Here is an 18,489-nt window from a genome sequence, read left to right on the forward strand (position 1 = left end):
TTGACGCTTGTACTGAAATATCAACCCTCATCTTTGAAGGTGTTTGTTTCCCGTTGTTGAACGATGTGTTAAGGATCTTAACCAATAGGAACCCATCTAACCTGCTTGGTATTCCCTCGTATCATCTACGTTCAGGGTTTCTGCCGGGTCCAGGGGCTTCGTCTCAGGTTTGGGTTCAAGTGGCTCGGGTCTTTCCTGGGGTTTTGAAGTGGGTTCAGATGTTGGTTTCTGGGTGGCGTTTAGCGGATCAGCAGTGGTCACCCCTGGTGTGAGGTTGTCTGTGGTGTCATCCTGCACTGCAGCTGTGGCCGAGAGGATGGGGGTCGTCACAGCATCGAGCTGTGATAAGGTCTCGGGTCCCTGTGGAGAAACAGTGGTGGAAGGATCTTCAAGGTCTCCCAGAGAGGAAGGAGAGATGGTTGTGGCATCTCCTGCGCTGCTCTCAGTGTTGACGTTTGAAGTGGTTTCCTCTGGGACGGTTGTCGAGTCCAGCATTGATGAGGCAGGGATGGTGGTGACGTCCGTGTTTTCCAGGACTGTAGTGGACTCCTGCTTGTTAGGGGGTATGGTTGTAATTTCTGGCTCATCAGAAGGAAAAATGTCATCCATTGGATTTATTTCTGCCTGGCCCGCTGTCTCACGCTCCGGGGTGCTGGCTGGAGTTGAAGCCTCTGTTTGGGGTACGGAGGTTGAAGTAGGCTGACTGGAGTCCTGGTCAGCTGCTGTTGTGGGCTGAGGGAGAGTTGTTCCCTGATCAGAAGAGCCTGTAAGATCACTGGCATCTGAAGGTGGACAAGGATGAGTTTCTCTTAGATTTGAATTAGATTAATTCAACAGCATCAGATATTTTCAACGTAAATGTCTTGATGTAGCTCTGGGAATGAATTGAGCCATTTAAACCTGTAAAACATGACCTTACGGTGGAAATATTAACTGCACAAACCAATGACAAGTGTATGATATAGCCTACTGTCTATTTGTTCACATCACGCACCTGTGCTCCCAGTTGGGGCTTCTACTTTTGTGGGGGAAACAGTGAAGAGGTTGTCTTTGTCTGAGGGAGTTGTCTCTGTGGTGGAGTCCAGAGTGTCTGTACTCAGGGTGGGTTCAGTAGAAACTTGACCCAGCAGGTCACCTGTATTGGATCCAAATTCGCTGTTGCTCTCTGGGATTGGACTTGCCTCCAGATCCTCCATTCCGTTTTTGGAAAATTCCTCAGTGGGAAGGGTCTCGCTGTAAATATCTACCAGAGTGAGAGGAGGGAGATAAGACTTATTTACTAGAATATCATAAGATTTTTTTTTTTTGAAACTATTGTGTTGGTTTTTTTTACTTTAATTTGACGGTAAATGTTTGATGACTTTTGCTGTTTGACATTTTACCTTTTTTTTTTTTTCTTTACAGTGTATATTTACATTTATATCGCTGCTCACCATCAATGAAATCATCTTGTGGATTTGATGTTTGACTGCCCAGTGGATTGTCATCTGTGGGCAAATAAAGCAAAATCATTTAGTACAAACGTGCATAGTTAGTGGTTTTAGTACAAATGTTGTAATCGAAGCTATCTTCATTTTTCCTGCATTTGACAGAAATGTCATGACATGACTTTGTCCTGGATGCAAAAGTATTTCCTTCCATTAAACTGCTCAGAACAAACCACTAAATTTAAAGAAAGAGTCCAAGAAAATGCTCTGTCGTACTTGTTTTGGCTTCATTTCGTGCTTTCCTCTCTTGTGACTGAACCTGTGCCCGAGCCTCCTACACACGGTCCACTCATGACAACACTGCTTACTTGTGTTTCTTTTGGCCTGTGATACTAACACTCCTGGCCTGTTCTGTTGAGACTTGGCCCCCAAAAGAAAACCACAGAGACAGAGCCACAGTGTTGGCAATCAACCGTAAACATGTTCCTGCCATACGCCTAACCGTGTTTAGCTCATAATAGTCATGGAAGCGATCTAAAACACGTGACTTTCCAGATGAAATTCAATGAGAATTGGTTTCTGTTACTGAAATCCAGTGTTAAATTCATTTTTGTGTAGCCTCGTATAAATTTGAAAAAGCTTGAAGTCACCGGCTACGTTTCCTTCGCTGAATGTTGAAGACTGCTCTGTTGCGTCACTCAGACTTGGCTCTGTGGGGAATATTCATGAATAAATGTTATATAGGCTTGAAATAAACAGCTTGAGTTAAATCTTATATTGATAATGTAGTACAAATTAAACCTTTTGTCAAGAAAAATATACCTTTGGGTTTGTTATTATTTACTTTATCGCATGGGCTAGTCTTCATTGGTGATGTTGCGCTGGCTGCTCCAGTAATTTTTTCTATGGTGATTACCAAGACAGAAAATATTGTCAAATTCAACTCAATGCAATGGTGCAGACTACTGCATGCATTGTATTCTGCTATTGTACATGCTGCTGTGCGTGCTGCTGGTGGACATGCAGGCTGTTTCATAGTGATTAGTTTGCCATGTCAAAGTCGACAGAAAATCTCACTGCACTTCACCATTCATGCACATGGACTCGATTGCCACGATTGTAATTGTTGCATGATGTTGCAATTGAGAGCAATAACTTTAACATGCAGCGATGGATTCTGCATTAGCTGATTATGTGTCAAATGTCACACCATGAGATGTATGAAAACTTCATCAGGGAAAGTTTTTTGATGGACATTAAACTGTAAAGGAAATTTGTGGTGGTTAACATGCAGAAGAATACACGCAGAACTGTCTAAATGTTGTGGAAAAGGCTTACCTTCTGCATCACAGTGGTTCTCGAAATCTGGACAACACTGCTTGAAGTTTATGCAGTCAGAGTCGCAGCTACACAGCCGGCCTCTCTTGAAGCTTTCCCCACACCTTCCTTTACACGAGTTTTCTGTTGCATACAAACACAGCAGGCTTCAACATAACAGAGTTGCATAGGGAGACTACATGATATCAGATAAACTGAATCATTGGGCACTAGAATGATTATTTATCAGGTATTCAGGACTGCTTATGAAATGTTACTCTGCAAAGATAAGGATGGGTAATAATCAGTGCAAATTACGTTTGATAAGTGTAAAATATTGTCATCAGTAACACAGAATAGATATTTATTGTATTGCCTCACTTGTGGTGCATTGAGATTCAAAGTCTTTGCAGCACTCTCCATAAGACAGGCAGTTATAGTCACACTGGCACATGTCACCCCTGTAGTACTCGCCACCACATCGACCTCCGCAGCTCGCTGTTTGAAAGAGCGTAAAAAGGAAGAAATGTCAGAGAGGGACATGAAGTACAGAAATAAAAGGGCATCTGTGCTGCTGACTGAGGACACAAACTGAACAACGCTGCCAGAAATTGATTTCTGAAGTTGTGACAAATACATAGTGTAGACACAGGCTGCCTTTCTGGTGAATAATTATTAACTGAGTAAACATGAGCAAGCACAGAAAACACATAATAGATTCCAGGAAAACAATTCAAAACAAATTTCTGCCATACAATATACACAATATACAATATAATTCAGGTAACTTATACTCACACCGAGTTGCACTGCAATTCAAAGTACAAGCCAGCAACATAACAGCAAAAAGTACTGTGGAAGACATCCTGTAAATCTGAAACTGAGCAAGAGACACACAGAGAATAAGTAAATCACATTTCTAGTGTGGCAGGAGTATTTAGATGTTGACGTCTGAAAGTCTTTACACCTAAGAGACAACACTCAAAATAAAATGTCACCTACCTCCTTTGAGCCTCCGTCTGAACACTGCGGAAGGTTTGACTCCGGCTGCTTTTAAAAGGCTCAGAGGGAGCGTCTGACCTTCTGTTAATTGTTGGATCCGGTCTAATTAAAAATGTGATGATCTCACAGGCTGGAGGGAGGGTCCACCGGTCCAGACCATAGGTTCAGACATCATGATTCCTCACAAACAGCTGGAAGCACATCAACACACATCTGTGCCAGACAGACAGTTGACTTTACACACGTCTGAGCACTAGAAGAACTAGAGGTTGTGACAAATGAGAGAATTTCTCACATCCTCCCAGACTTTTAAAGTTTTTCAAATCAATACCATAAGAGCTGAGGTCAAGTAATTTCTTTTCATCTCTTTAAAATGTTATTTTATTGTTTATTTGGATCCAATTTTTTACTGTTTTGGCAACACATACTATTGCTTGAGTCCATTTTAAAATAAAATACATTAAATCAGTATTCATTTGCATTTACACAACAATATATCTATAGAATCTTTTAGGGTTAGGGTCAATTATTTAATGATAGATCAAAGATAAAACTAACTGAATGCTTTTACAGCAGTTCAGATTCGACTATTTAAATCCTTATTCTTGGAACTGGACAGCTTTATCCAGCTGTACTCCAATAAAACACTAATGTGGGAAAACAAAATACTATTTAGCCAAAAAGTGTCTAGTGGTCAATAAAAAAAAAAAAAAAATACAGGTGTTGAGCAATGAAATGCTGGCTTTGTCTTAAAGTTTCAGAGATACAACTGAGGGACAAACAGGAATGAACTCATTCTCTGCTTTCAGCCTCGGTGGCTTCTGACTCTTTCAAAAGAAGCTGGAGTGACCCCACAGCAGTTTGTTTACAGGATGTGACCACATTAACACTGATGCTGTTTATTCTCAGTGCTTTAATGTGTCCCCTTTTTTCAAGTAAAAGTGGCAAAATGATCCAGAAACTAGTAAGAGTATAACACAGATTAAAAATTTAACCTAAACAGTTTGATAAGCATTTTGCTTTTCTTTACTTTTGACCCCTCATTTATCTGTAAACCTCTTCGGTGGGTACTGACCTTCAGGTCGGGAAACATGAGGTCACATCAACACTGATGCTGTTTATTCTCAGTGCTTTAATGTGTCCCCTTTTTTCAAGGAGTAAAAGTGGCAAAATGATCCAGAAACGAATAAGAGTATAACACAGATTAAAAATTTAACCTAAACAGTTTGATAAGCATTTTGCTTTTCTTTACTTTTGACCCCTCATTTATCTGTAAACCTCTTCGGTGGGTACTGACCTTCAGGTCGGGAAACATGAGGTCATTTGTGTCAGCATTAGTATTTATTTTCATAATGATATTTTAGTCAGCACATTTACATGCATTTAAGACCTTTGTCTATGCAGACATGTATTACAAAAAATATGACTACATTTAACTATAGATGATTAAAAAAAAAAAAAAAAAAAAAAAAAAAAAAATAATATATATATATATATATATGTATAATATAGATATAACTACATTTGGTTGTGATTTCTTTTTGGTTTAAACAATTACTGTATAGTTGTTGTTGGTTTTTTTATTGTGAGGGAACCACAAACAGGATCCTTGTTACAGCAGTGATTACTGTGTTGATGTATTTTTATAATTGTGGGCTGGTATTTTGTGGTTGGCAGTGTTGATGGACCATATCATGCCTGAGATATTTTCCCATCATGTCATGGTCCAATCAGAAGAAAAGTGCTCATTAGTGTACTTGTGTCAAGACAGTAATGATAACAGCATCTGGCTGAAATGACTGCACCTACCAAACAGTCAGGTAAACACAGACACCCACACAACAGTTCCCGTCTACAGCACTGTGAAAAAAGGAAGCATCAAGTCCCTGTCAGCCTAATTTGAAAAACCCTGAGACAACTCGTGCAAGGCTGAGAAGTTGAAGTTGAAAGTTTAAAACTAGAGTTAGTACGCCCCCTTGTGTTTACAATTTACAGTTCTAGTCTGCAGTAGTGTGAGAGCTGCACATCTGCGCATAAGCTCGTTGGAAAAATTACCTTATTAAAGTGTGATAATTAAAAGTTCTGCAATGTGCGAGTCATGGCGGTGAAGCAATACAAAAAGCAGTTTCATCAATTCTTTCAGCTTTTGTTTGTTTGTGAATTTAAACTGAGTATATTTATGTTTTGGACAAAACTAGAAATCTTATGACATCACCTCAAGCTTTATTAAATAGAATAGAATTTTAATACCAAAAGTTATTAAAGAAAATAATCTACAGATAAATCAATGATTGAGCAACCGCTTCAGCATCGTTCTGTTTGAATGCTTTGTCTTAAATGTATTGTTCTTTCCCTGTTAAGTTGAAAGGACGTCATCTGTATTTCTCTGAAGCTTCATGTATATGCGTGAATGTGCATAAAACTCCTAACAAATGTTTAATTTGTGCATTGTACTTGTATTAAGTAAAGTAAACAGACTACAGTTTACAAAAATATTTTTAAGTGCAAGTCGTGCTACTGAGTTTAAACTGAATGCTAAACTAAGCATACAAGAAATAATGTATCAGTAGTAGGTCAAAACTATAGTTTGGAGGTATTTACAGATCATCTGCAGCTACCTTAGCCTTGGTTAGGTATCTGTAAGTAAGTAGGACAAAATATATCACTTGTGGATGGAAAGTTATCTTCAAAATTTTAATTCAAAATTTAAAATCTTAGAGGTGTTTCTTCTTTTCTTTACAAGAAGGTTGATGTGCCATTTTAATATTTTTTTTTTCTCCGTCATTCACTGACATGAGCTGTGGTGTCTCTGTTCACCTCCCCTGCAGGCCAACAAGCCCACGGAGAGCCAGACACCTGGCACAGAGGAACAGCCAGTGAAAGGCAGTAATATCAGACACAAAGCGCTTATTACCACAGATGGATGTCGTGCACGCTGGATCTCCTGGGGAGATTAGAGGACCACTGATGGGAGAGTGAGTGAGTTTTTCTGGACCCAAAATTGTGTGTGTGCTTTGTGAGCAGTGGAGGCCATCTTCTGTCTTGGCAGCTTTAATCAGCCAGCCTGTTCAAGCAGGAGTTAAGCTGATTTGAAAGAGCCTGAACAGAGGCAGAAGCAGGGAGACCCACAGGAGGAGAGGTGATGCACAGCATGTGGGTGTGCACACTAGGCCTCATTCAGTTCTTGCCATCTTCCGAGTTGAAGAATAGACTGACAATAGTAACGTAGCAACATTCTGGCTTTGCACCAAATGTTTCTGCAAAAATGAACAGGAAATAACTCAACAATCTCAGCCTGCTATCATTAGAGTACAGGCACAGCACTTTAAATCGTAAACCTCCCTGCATCTTTTCAGTTTGATTCTTGTTATCATTCAAATATATTTCCACCAAACAGTCTTAATTAGTCAGTCAGAAGAAGACAGCTGTGAAATGACGTAACGAGCGGCAGCCGTTCATCTGGCATCTGCAAAATCTGGCTGAAATAATAAAAAAAAAACGCCTGACCAAAAGTGTTTGTTTGCAGTGTATTTATATGATGAATGAGAACATGATCAGAAAGAACCTTTAGAGGGAGACAAATGAGAGCACACCGGCTGGTGTCAGAGGCAACACTCAAGCAGGATAAGAATAGGAACACCAACAGGTGGCAGGGACTAATTACCTTCTACAGCACTTTATTATATTTGGAGATTTTACTGTGAATGAAAAGCTAAAAATTTTTTTTATCCCCCGTTTATTTTGTGTTTGCAGACGGAAGGAAGGAACACTGCCAATCATGCTGTTTACAAAACGTTTGGGTTTGGGTCTATATGATCTGAGTTTTATTTTCTTTATGTCCTGTGTTAACTCAAGCCCTCACAGATATCTTAAAATATCTTGGTTCTAGCTCAATGCAAGTCTAAAGTGATGACAATCTAATTCAACCGTCTCGGTTACACCACAGAAAATCGACAATAACTATACCCTGTGTCAAGCTACACTTCCCCGTCTTTGACATTATGTTCTGCTGCACCCTCTATTGATTTCAATATTGCATCACTAAACACCAAAGCAGGCATCAACACTTCCAGCAGAGGATTCTCACTGCTCACGTCTTTGATGTGTAACAGCACCTGAAAGGACAGAGGAAGGTGCACAGCAGTGAGTCACAACAGCTGTGCCTGTGGCAGAGCTTTTAGTATCAACCACAACACCAACAGCTGCACTTTTCTCTTTTTTTACCTCTCGAAAATGTCCACAGACATCCTCAAAACAAAAGTGTCAAGCTGCAACCTCTATGTAAATGAATTCTGTAACTTTTGCACTGAATATTCATCAGCACCCACATTTTTTTTAATTCACTACCTGTTTGTATGAAGCAAGTACAACAAAATATCCCTATGTGCAAGATAGTGCTGTTTCTCTGATTCAATTCTCAATAGATACTTATTTTAATACAAGCTAACATAAAACACTACTGACCAGTTTTTGACGTATAAATATTTGATCCAGTAACCCTAATCTGTCTACTACAATCTTACTCAAATAATCCAATTTCTGCCCAGTTGCCTCTTTCAGGCTTGTAGTCAGCCTCATATCAAATGTTTGTTGACTCCTGTTACATGGACATTTTACTGTAAAACATGTGGCTAACAGTCAGCTTAAAATACCTGTGTCATAACAATTAGACTGTATTATTGTTTACTTTTCACATCAATATAATTATTCACTCTTTGAATTACTAGGAAATAAACTGTCAACAGTGTCTGAAATCACTGCAGCAGTGTTGAGATGAGCCATAGAGCAGCTGCAACCTAAAGCTGTAAGAGGGTTTCTGTAGTATGTGTTCTGTGAATCCAAGCATCCGCACTGCATCTCTATGATGCCTGCTTGGCCTTTTGGATTCAAATGAACTGCTCCACATGTATGTTACAGGCCTCATTGTGGAACTGATGGTTGCGACTGCCTTCCCCTCTCAAAGTCAATCAGCCTGGCGCCATCACCTCCTTCAGGCCCACTGTCAGCATCTCAACCATCTTATCTGACTTTCATGGGGAGGTTGGCATGGAGGTAAATATATTCTTGTCAGTCGCCCGCTGAAATACATTCTGCCTGTATGGTAGCATCACTTTTCAAGCTGCACTCCTGTCACATGCATACATTTGGTGATTTGCAGGATTAGATATGTTAAAGCTGTAAAAATTAAGATCTTTTTTTTTTTTTTTTTACATGCGAATCACAAAATAGGTGCTTGCTAAAATGTGAACGACTTACTTGCAGCTTACTGCTTTCAGCCTATACACAACTTGGTATTTATACATTTATTTACATCCAGAAAGGTGAATATTTATTTGTTGGCCTGAAAAATGTGACGTTCCTTTTGACCTATCCAAATCTTATCTACACTGCAGCTAAGATTCACTCCGAAAGTGACATCAGATGATAACTCAATGCTGTGACTGTGTTTTATCCTTAAACTATAACTTTTTTTCCCCCTCAGTTATCTCACTGGTACATTGGGTATAGCTGTGTGTGTTGACTGCAGGTCATGTCTGCCCCAAAGATATAAAACAATAGAACAATTTTGTTTTGGCTTTAGATTGCACCTGTCGTGACTGTATGGCATAGGCGCCTGTACGACCCACAGGGCCTAACTGCACGGACTAGAAGTCAATATGATAGATGAGCACCGGGGACAAAGATAAAGCTCTGCTACCGTGTTTTCCTCTTATCTCCCCTGCGGCCTGAACTTATAACCGTTAAAACCTCTCCAAACTGCTCCAGGGTCACTCAAAGATCTTTACTTTAGATTACGTTGTGATTTCAAACATTCCAAAGATGAATAATATTTTGATTGGATGAAATGGTGTACCATTAAAAACAGCAATCTTTTATTTGAGTAAGTGTAAACATGTTTGACTTTAAATCCAGGTTCAAATAAAAAACCTGGATTAAAAAGATACAGGACAAAAACAAACAAACAAACATTGCAGACTAGTGCATATGTATAGCCATGTGTGAGCGTGCATACACTGATACGCCACTCTACTCTGTACTGTATATTTTGGCATATATGTCTGCGGATCCATTTGTAACGGACAGACTAAATATACAAACATAATATACTGTTCATAATATAAGAACAAGAGGTTTTTTTTTTTTCCACTTGTAAAGTTAAAAAAGGAGGAAAACTGTTATGTCCGTAACACTGAATAAGTCCGAATTTTTGTATTGGCAACATTAAATAAGGCAAGTTACTGGTGACTGAAGTTTGTCTATATTTTGTTTTATTTTGTTATACAAACGCAAAATCCTTCATTTCATCGCTCTGTATTTTATGGGCGTTACCCTGAGAAAACGTGACCAACGGGCTGCGGCTATACACTCTTAAACCCGCCTCTATGTGGTTGCTATGCCTACTAGAAGTCTCTCTCTGATTGACGGACGAAGTATCCAATCAGCGTCCCGCTGGGTGGGAGTTTGCGCTCACTGAAAACTGCCTGCTGAATTTCTACTACTAAGATCAAACCGCTCCCGGTGCGCACGAGTGCCGGACCGACGCAGCCGAAACACGGGAGATGGGAAATGTTCTGTGAGCCGAAAACTCTGTCCAGGTAATAAACCGCTCTTCGCCTTTTCTGTCCGTCTCCTCTCTTGCTCTGTGACTTTCATTCTGAAATTGACTCGAAAGACCGCGCTGACGCCGGGCTGTAAAAGATATCGCGACACGCTTGTTTGACATCGGGACGGAGGGAAATGTTGCTAACGCTGAAAGGGAAAAACTTGAGACAAGTGCTTTGTGGGTTTAAAATATTGACGTGTGGCCGGGATCTCAACTTTGTCTTGATTTCCGTTGAGAGGAGTTTAAAACAAAGCACAATGTACCGTGGACGGTTCCGGTTTTAACAGGACATATTGTCATATAATATGTTTTACGATCTGGCTCCCTCTCAGAGGTTGTTTTGTGATGCTACTTTGCTGTCATTTTTTTTTTTTTTTTTTTTTTGGGGGGGGGGGAAGATGTGGACACGATTTCACTGCTTCCAAAGGATTTTCTTGAATTGTAAGGCAAGGTTGTCTTTCGTAGTGAGTGTTTTACTTGAAAAGTTCATGCAAGCACGTAAACCCATGACATAAGCCATACCAGTAGAGGACGTTCAGGCGAATATTGATGCTGATATCCCATAGTTTTAGCAACACGTGCTGTACATTTCAGCTGACACAAACATGATGCTGCAGATGTATCTGAAATCAGCTGATTGTGACACTTGCAGCTTTGGATATGACTCATCATACATGAGCAATGGCAGGTATTTGTTTGCCTTTAGATTGGTACCAAACTTGGAGACAAGGGCCAGCTCTTATTTACAAACCTCTCTATTCAAGAAGGATCAGATTAAAGAGAGTTTGTGGACTTCTTTGGGCTGTAATTAGATCATTCAGATTCATACTGTCTTGAATTGAAATGCAGTATTTTGATGTAGTTATATTTACAGACAGTGCAGGATCATCAGGGTCTTTTAGTAAGAGACACAATCTGCTCACTCCTTAAATCAACATAAAGGATTGATGCTTGTCATGAGTCTTTTAATAAGATTAACACTGATCAACAACCTTAACTGTTATCAGATATGGGTAATGTTTGAAATCATTGAAATAAAACCTGCTGATATTATCATGTTTAGTTCTGATTTTCAATTATAGATATAAAGATACCTGAAACCGGTGGCCTGCTCATATGTGACCACAACTTTCCTGATTTGAATCTGGACGGTCTCCTTTTCGGTCTTCACATTTCCTGTGACTCTGTGCTGTAGAGCTGCAACAACTATGGTTTTAACAAGATAATGGTTTGTGGCCTTACCGTACTCTATGCTGTCAAATAAAAGCAGAATCTGATAAAAAAAAAAAAAAAAAAAAAAAAATCCTCTTTAAAAATGCAGATTGCTTAGCATTTGCTCACCAAAGTATGCTTCCACTTTGTTTAATTCTGATAGAAGTTTATTGGGTAAAATCTTCTCAGCAGTCTGAGTTCAGGGTTATTTAGCTTTCATTGCGTCACTTTTAGGAGGTGCAAGTCAACCTCCGTCTGCCTACACCAAAGAAACAAGCCTGGAATTCCCCTTTGACTGCCTGGTAGCTGTTTAGTTTCTCACCCTGACATTTGACTTAATTTGCAGACAGCTATAGCCTAAGCAGCACAGCGTTTGCATCTTCACGGCTGTAACACGGCCGTCTTCTTGTGCTACGACGGTCTGTCTGCTGCCGGCGTCGTTTTTCTTCCTCAGTCGCTCAAAGCAAATGGCTGCAGTTGAGAGTTGAATGCTGCTGGGTCTTTTGATGTCAGAGAGGTAAACAAACTTGCACCCTTGTGCCTCGACTTCAACAGGAGTTAAACCCGTTCCCTCCTGAATGCAGAGAAAGTGAGACCGGGTGAGTGAGGGTGAAGAGGAGTTTCCTATCATGAAATAAATAAAAATGAACGCTGGGAGCTGTTCTTTCTTCCCTCTCTGTTTAAAGGCACAATCTTGACAATTTGATGTACGACCATTTGAATATGAATGTCTTTTTTCTGTCCGTTATCTCTTCACCCATGAAGGACATTCCTTAAGAGTTGTTCCCTCCAGTATCATCATGAGGTTGTCCTTTTTGGCTCATAGTAAACTGTCTCATAAGCTACTGAATGTGTTATGAATACAATTTCCTGTAGTTGTTCATGGTCCTTGTAAACTTTTGTGATCCTCAGATTTCTTTTTTTATTTGTTGCCATCAAAGTGTCAGTTTGTCTAACACTTTGATTTATGAGCCTCACAAACCTTCCAGCGTGACTACAGACTGTTTTCTAAGCTATTCATCACTGATTTATTTTTCGTTGCATCCTTGTTTGTGCTTTTGTGGATGATTTAGAGCTTTTGATGGATTTAACAAACATCTTGCAGGACAAAAGCATCTAGAATCTAACAGTGATTATTAAATATATTGATGTATTCTTTGTCTTTGAGTCGAAGAGGGGAAAGCTCTGCTGAGTGAGTTTACTTCTGGGTGGAAGATATACAAGACATTATCATAAATATTGAATGGTAGCATATTGCATACTTCTACTAATATTCCACAGGAGCAGTGCCAACACTGGAAAAAAATTTAACATTTGACCATTAAAAGTAATTGCATTTATTTAGTTTTATTTAAAAAAAGCAAAAAAACTTGATGTTCTTACAGGTGTTATAGTGTCAAGCTTGGCATGTTTGAATATACATAACTTCACAGTTTTGCCTTTTTGTTTTGTTTTCATCATCGTAATATGACACAAATTTGTGATATATATTGTTTTTAGATGAGAGAGCTGTCGCAACGAATTCAGTAGAACTGCAGTTGTTCACCAAAAAAAAAAAGGCCACTTAGGAATCACTCCAGCTAAGATACTGTATGTAGTTACCGGTCATTATTTATGCAGTCACAGAAAGTGAGGAGGGAGGCCACCTGAGAGGATAATACAGGCAGTGAAAAAGTGCCCAAACCTCCAGTGACACCCTGAAGCTTTTGTTGACTTGCGGTTTTCATCATCGCTTTGTAACAACAACTAAACCACCAAACCCTCCTGTGAAGCCTGATTTCCAGCCTTCAAGACATCAGCGATGGCGGCTGGGAGAAAGACGGAGGAAGGTGAAGAAGAGCTCCCTGTTTTGCATTTAGATTTGAGCGGACGAGATGTCCGTGCTGAGCTGATGCTTTGTGACGGCAACCTGCCGAACAGTCCCGTTTGCTATTCACACGGCCTCACGTGCACACAGTTGCAGCCATGCATAGTTAATCAGCCCGACTCCTCAGCATCCCTGACGACTCCTCTTTCTCTCTCTTTTGACCCACAAAGATCTTATTACTGTTACTTTATTGTGGGCCTTCCTTCTTTCCTCCCTATTGGCTCTCCTACAGCACATTATAGGGTGCCCATGACAAATATTAATTATAAATGTGTCGCCTCTCATATGTAGGCTGGAGTGCTGCGGGGCCTCCCCTCGCCCTTGCCAGGCAGGGCAGGACCGAGAGGCAGGAAACAGTGAAGCGAACCTGTTCCGTAATGAAAACATAAGTTGAACTCTTTCAATTCAGAGCGATACTTGTCATTGCTGTGGTTAAGCGTCAGGAATTGAGATGAGAACAGGTGACGACCTGCGGGGACAAACCCTCTGTGTAAAACCATGACCTGTGCCTGAGGTTGTGAGCAAGAGTCCAGCCAAGGTCCTCTTGTGGCAGATGGGCGGATCCTGAGGCAGCATGGAGGAGTGGGCTCCCCCCGGCTCTGATCCTGGCTCTGTTTTTGGGTTACTGGTGCATTTTATGCTTTGCTCAGTAGGAGGGAGCGATAGGGAGAGGTGTCTTTTGTTGATTAACAGCAGTACCATTTCAATTTGAGATTATTTTAATCACCTCGAGTCGAACCAGAATGAGCCGCGAGGAGGGAAACCTCTCATGTAATGACCGGCTGTGTATTCATTTAGAGTTAGACTCCATAATGATCACTTATATTTTATTGAAAATGCTGTTTTATCTTTTCCCTATATCCTGTATTCATGTCACAGACCTCAAGATAGCTCGAGCTGAAACAATTAGCTCAGCTAAAGAAAATTCATCTGCAAAAGGTTTTTTATCAAACAGAAAGTTTAGTTCAGATCTTAATATCATTGAAGATGAAGTTTTGGTTTTGGACTGTTGGTCTAACGAAACAAAGAAGAAAGTCACGAGCAGATTAAACAAAAACAACGATTAGTTCCAAAAAATGCTGATAGTCAATTGATCATTTAAGCTCCAAACATTTTCTTGTTGCAGCTTCTCAGATATGATGATTTGCTGCTTTTTTTTGTTTCGCATTGTTTGCATTGAACACTTTTGGGTTTCGGACTGTTGTCTTTGAAATTTCTCAGATTTGATAGTGCAAGCCAGTAATTGATTATTATTGAAATAATCAACAATGAAAAGGGGTGTAAAACAACGTGTCTGTTGTTAAATCTATGTCAGTTACTTAATTTTTCTGCGTCAACTCAATTAGCTGTTACAGTTACTTTTTAAGAAAAAATGTTACCAATGCAAATTTGCATCTTCTCTGTCTTTGTGTGGAAATAATTTAAATATCTTTTTCATTTTGGATTGTTGGATGGACAAAACAAGCTATTTGATGACATGACAGCCTGGAGAGCTGCCATTTTAAGATGAGGATTTCAGAGGAAGACAGCGTAAAGGAAGATAGACTACAGTTGCACTACATTATGAAGGTCATAATGACTTCTTATCTAAAGTGCTGCCTTACACGTATCATTAATTCAGTTGGGTAAATGTGTGGCTGCAAAAAAAAAGGGATGAAACGATAAAAATCCGGCAGTGCTTTGCCAAAAATAGAAAAGAATCCATGTGGAGAAGAAATAGGAGCTGGAAACTCGCCGTCAGTCTCTCTGTAGATACGATCAGCTGCAAGGTCGGAGTAGACTCAACACTGTTCACAGCTGAACTACTACAAACATGCTCATCTCCAGCTGTGTGTGGACCTCGACGTGCGCTCTCTGCTCTCACACAGCTGGTCATGCCAGGGCTTATAGAGGCGATGCTCGCCTGGCACGCTGTCGTAGACTGGACTGGACTGGAGCTGCATGCTGCAGTGACAAAAGCACATTCAGGCCAGGACAATGGGGAGCTGACAGCCTGGGTTGTGTTTTATCACTCTGCTCTCTCTTCCTCTCTCACTGCCTCCTCCTGTTTATTGTGTTTGCTGTCTCACTGCTTCTCTCTTTCTGTCTCGGTCACCGAAGGCTCGAGCACATGTTCACCAGGCGGCCTGTTTATCGCCTTGAGAAAAGCTTTGCACTGTTGCTTAGTCATTAAATACAGGTTGTAACTCTGCCATCATGTCGGCAGTGGTGTGGTTGTCAGTTTCAGCGTGTCATTATTAAACCGCAGGCTTGATTTTAGTGGGCTTTTGTTGATGCATTTGGTTCAGTGGGCTGTGCTGACAGTTTGGTGTTGCTGAATTTGTTGTGAGTGATTATAATCGTCTTTTTCTTATAATAGCTGAACAATGAATCACCAACAGGATGTTGTATCATTTAAGATCAGGATCGGATGTGGACAATTGATTTGACCTCTGTGATTTGATCTGTTTTTGTGATCAATCGTTGAATCTTTCTGTTTGTAAGATATCTGACAGTAATGAAGAATGCTCATCGGTGTTTCTGGATATGTTCAAACGTTGATACTCCCAGACAGTAAATTTACATGACACAACAGAGAAAACCAGCAAATCCCTACATTTCAAAACCTGAGGCCAGAGAATATGACTTTAATGATGACTCGTCCTTCTTGGGCATTGATTAAACCTCCTAAAAACAAATCTTTGTACATCAAAATGACATATTTAGACTTTCGCTTAAGAAAAAAAATCTCCTAATGCCTTGAAACAGCTGAGATGCAAATCTGCACTTCTGCCTTCATTTAGTACTCGTGGAACAATACCACCCACTCACCTGCAGCTCAGGCTGGCAGCTCAATGGTAAGGAAAGCCCTGACCTGCAGGTCGATGGATTGGTTTGTGCGTATGACGTATGAAAACCGGACTGTCTGAATCTGTGTTTTTAAGACTGTCAATGCAAGTCCAAAACAGAAACGATCAGCTGTGAGGTTTATTAGCAAATGTTTTCAAGCGTGCTATCAAGATGAAAAACGTTTCATCAGAGGTGCTCTTTAAAATCAAAATATTTAGCTCGATGATTAACACGGATAATTTATGAGCAATTTTGTTGATGAGCAGTTCCTTTTACAGGCAAAAGCCGGGGTGAATATTTGCTGATGTTCTTGGTCACATATGATAGTAACATTGATAATTGTTAACTTGAAGGCGTAACTAATTGATGTTAAATAGTCCTCCCCAAGCAGCAACTAACTGTGATGTCACCCGTTGGTTTGTTGCCGTTGGCCGCCTGAGTCTTTTAATGGTAGGAAAAATCCTGCTTCAGCATAGCTTGCTGCCACAAACATCATGAATAATTTTCAGTTGTTCAGCTAATCCTTCCATGCTTCATACTGTGTAATCTTCTTCAAAGATTCATGTTATTATTCTGTCAGTTGGGATAAAGAAGATAGATATGGAAAAATATAAATTACAACTGACGTAAATATGCAAAATATGCTCTTTGTTTGCTTGTTTGGTGGGAAAAAAACAAAACCAACTGATCACATCGTCATTGAGGTTTTATATTCATGGAAGAAACTACTGAACCACCATAGTGAAGCCTTGCTCTAAATTACCAGCCTCAGCAGTGAGTCATCCCATGCTGGTGGATGTGGCAGAAGACTGTCAGTGGAGGTGAAAGGGAAATTAGGCCCGACACAGAATGATCTCTCCTCCACGCTTGGCCAAATCAGGTTTAAAACTAATACTGAAGGACAGACGAGTCGATCTGCAGTCCAGCGGCTCCATAAATTCACTCTGTTTGTGCTCGTCCTCTCTCTGTCACACCTGCACTTAAGTAATAATAGTAATTCTGACTGCATTGCTGGGATCTCACTGTCTGATGAATTTGAAGATATTTTCCAAAACCACATAAGGGCACTACTTTTCATTACCGATTGAGCTGCTGATTATTTTTGTGTTTTATTGACGAAAGTGCCGGTCACTGTTTCCCTGAATTAATTCTTCAAATTACTCATTTTGTACAACTAATAATTCAGAAACTTTTTTACAAAACTAACAGCATTCCCATCGTTGTCAGCTGTATTTTGTGGGTAATGATAACTGCACACGTGTTAAACTCAGATGACGGGCATGGTAAACAGCAGTATGTTTTTCGATGCGAGTGTGTTGGCAAGATTAGTTGTTAGCGTCTAGCTCAAAGCACAGCCTCGCACTCGGGTTGCCATTCAGGGATCTGATTGGTTGTGCCCAAATAATATTATTAAAATTAGCATAATAAAAACGCGATCTCAACTAACACCTCTGTGATCTCATTTCTAAATGACAACGTTTGCTGCATGAACCTTTTCCATCTATTACGCCTTCGCCACTTTGTCACTTAGCTTTTTGCGCCATTTTTCATCTTGTCCTTCAATTGTTCGGAGGCTTGTTTGTGTTTACCCGTCTGATTCTGCAGTATGCCTGTGTTTGCTTTATCTCTGGGTCTTGCCACCCACCTCCCCTCCCTCGTCTCTGTTTTTCACCTCCACCTGTCCTTTTTCCTTCTTTCCTCTATTCCTTTGTGTAAATTTTCCTTCTCCCATCTGCTTTTTTCTCCCTGAGCTCGTGACAAATGTGCCCGTTCAGAGGTTAGCGAAGCATCTTTACTCCACGCTCAGCTGTGTCATTACATTTAACCCAATTCCATTTTTATTTTGCTCCTTGAGCCAGAGGAGGAGAGCTGCTTTCACCGACAGTGTGAGGACACACCTGGGGGAGGAACTCTGCCCGAGCTCTCTCGTCTCCTCTCTCACCCGGAGGAGGGAGAGAGGCAGGTAGATTTGGTGAGGAGGCGGGAGTTTGTTTTGACCTTCCTTCAGAGAGAGACATCTGCTAGGAGACTCATGTCTGGCAACAGCAAGAGGAAAGAAAATCAAAACAGCGCTGCTTATATGGGCGGAGAGGACGTGTCATTTATTTCCTGCAGGAATTAAATGGGTTGTGGATGGTATTTGTTGCCATGTGAGACTTTCTCTCTCTCGCTCTCTCTCTCTCCTCCCCATCTGCTTCTTTTAAGTCCTAATTTTTCATGGCAGCCATCTG

General features: G+C 40.4%; 2 protein-coding genes across 9 annotated transcripts in view; one reads left to right on the forward strand and one right to left on the reverse strand.

The window, feature by feature from the left end:
* prg4b (proteoglycan 4b) overlaps nucleotides 1-3,836 on the reverse strand; it is a 7,605-nt gene extending 3,769 nt beyond the window's left edge. Inside the window, exons 1-9 of one of the 2 annotated variants that reach the window (XM_069153211.1) lie at nucleotides 3,747-3,836; nucleotides 3,543-3,624; nucleotides 3,126-3,242; nucleotides 2,766-2,888; nucleotides 2,250-2,330; nucleotides 2,078-2,137; nucleotides 1,434-1,487; nucleotides 995-1,243; nucleotides 102-782 (exon numbers count right to left, since the gene is read on the reverse strand). In XM_069153211.1, coding sequence (XP_069009312.1) covers nucleotides 102-782; nucleotides 995-1,243; nucleotides 1,434-1,487; nucleotides 2,078-2,137; nucleotides 2,250-2,330; nucleotides 2,766-2,888; nucleotides 3,126-3,242; nucleotides 3,543-3,609 — 1,432 coding nt within the window. In that variant the 5' untranslated portion in view covers nucleotides 3,610-3,624; nucleotides 3,747-3,836. The remainder of the gene's footprint in view (nucleotides 1-101; nucleotides 783-994; nucleotides 1,244-1,433; nucleotides 1,488-2,077; nucleotides 2,138-2,249; nucleotides 2,331-2,765; nucleotides 2,889-3,125; nucleotides 3,243-3,542; nucleotides 3,625-3,746) is intronic. The other variant, XM_069153212.1, reaches the window with a different exon arrangement.
* A 6,427-nt stretch (nucleotides 3,837-10,263) lies between these two features.
* Nucleotides 10,264-18,489, forward strand: part of fcho1 (FCH and mu domain containing endocytic adaptor 1) — a 52,203-nt gene continuing 43,977 nt past the window's right edge. For all 7 annotated transcript variants that reach the window (XM_069153213.1, XM_069153218.1, XM_069153215.1 and 4 more), the window contains exon 1: nucleotides 10,264-10,342. The gene's annotated coding sequence lies outside the window, so the exon portion shown is untranslated. The remainder of the gene's footprint in view (nucleotides 10,343-18,489) is intronic.

The sequence above is a fragment of the Embiotoca jacksoni genome, unplaced genomic scaffold, assembly GCF_022577435.1.
Source record: "Embiotoca jacksoni isolate LCO1_2020_lvr unplaced genomic scaffold, fEmbJac1.0.p SCAF_19, whole genome shotgun sequence".
NCBI classification, from domain to species: domain Eukaryota; kingdom Metazoa; phylum Chordata; class Actinopteri; family Embiotocidae; genus Embiotoca; species Embiotoca jacksoni.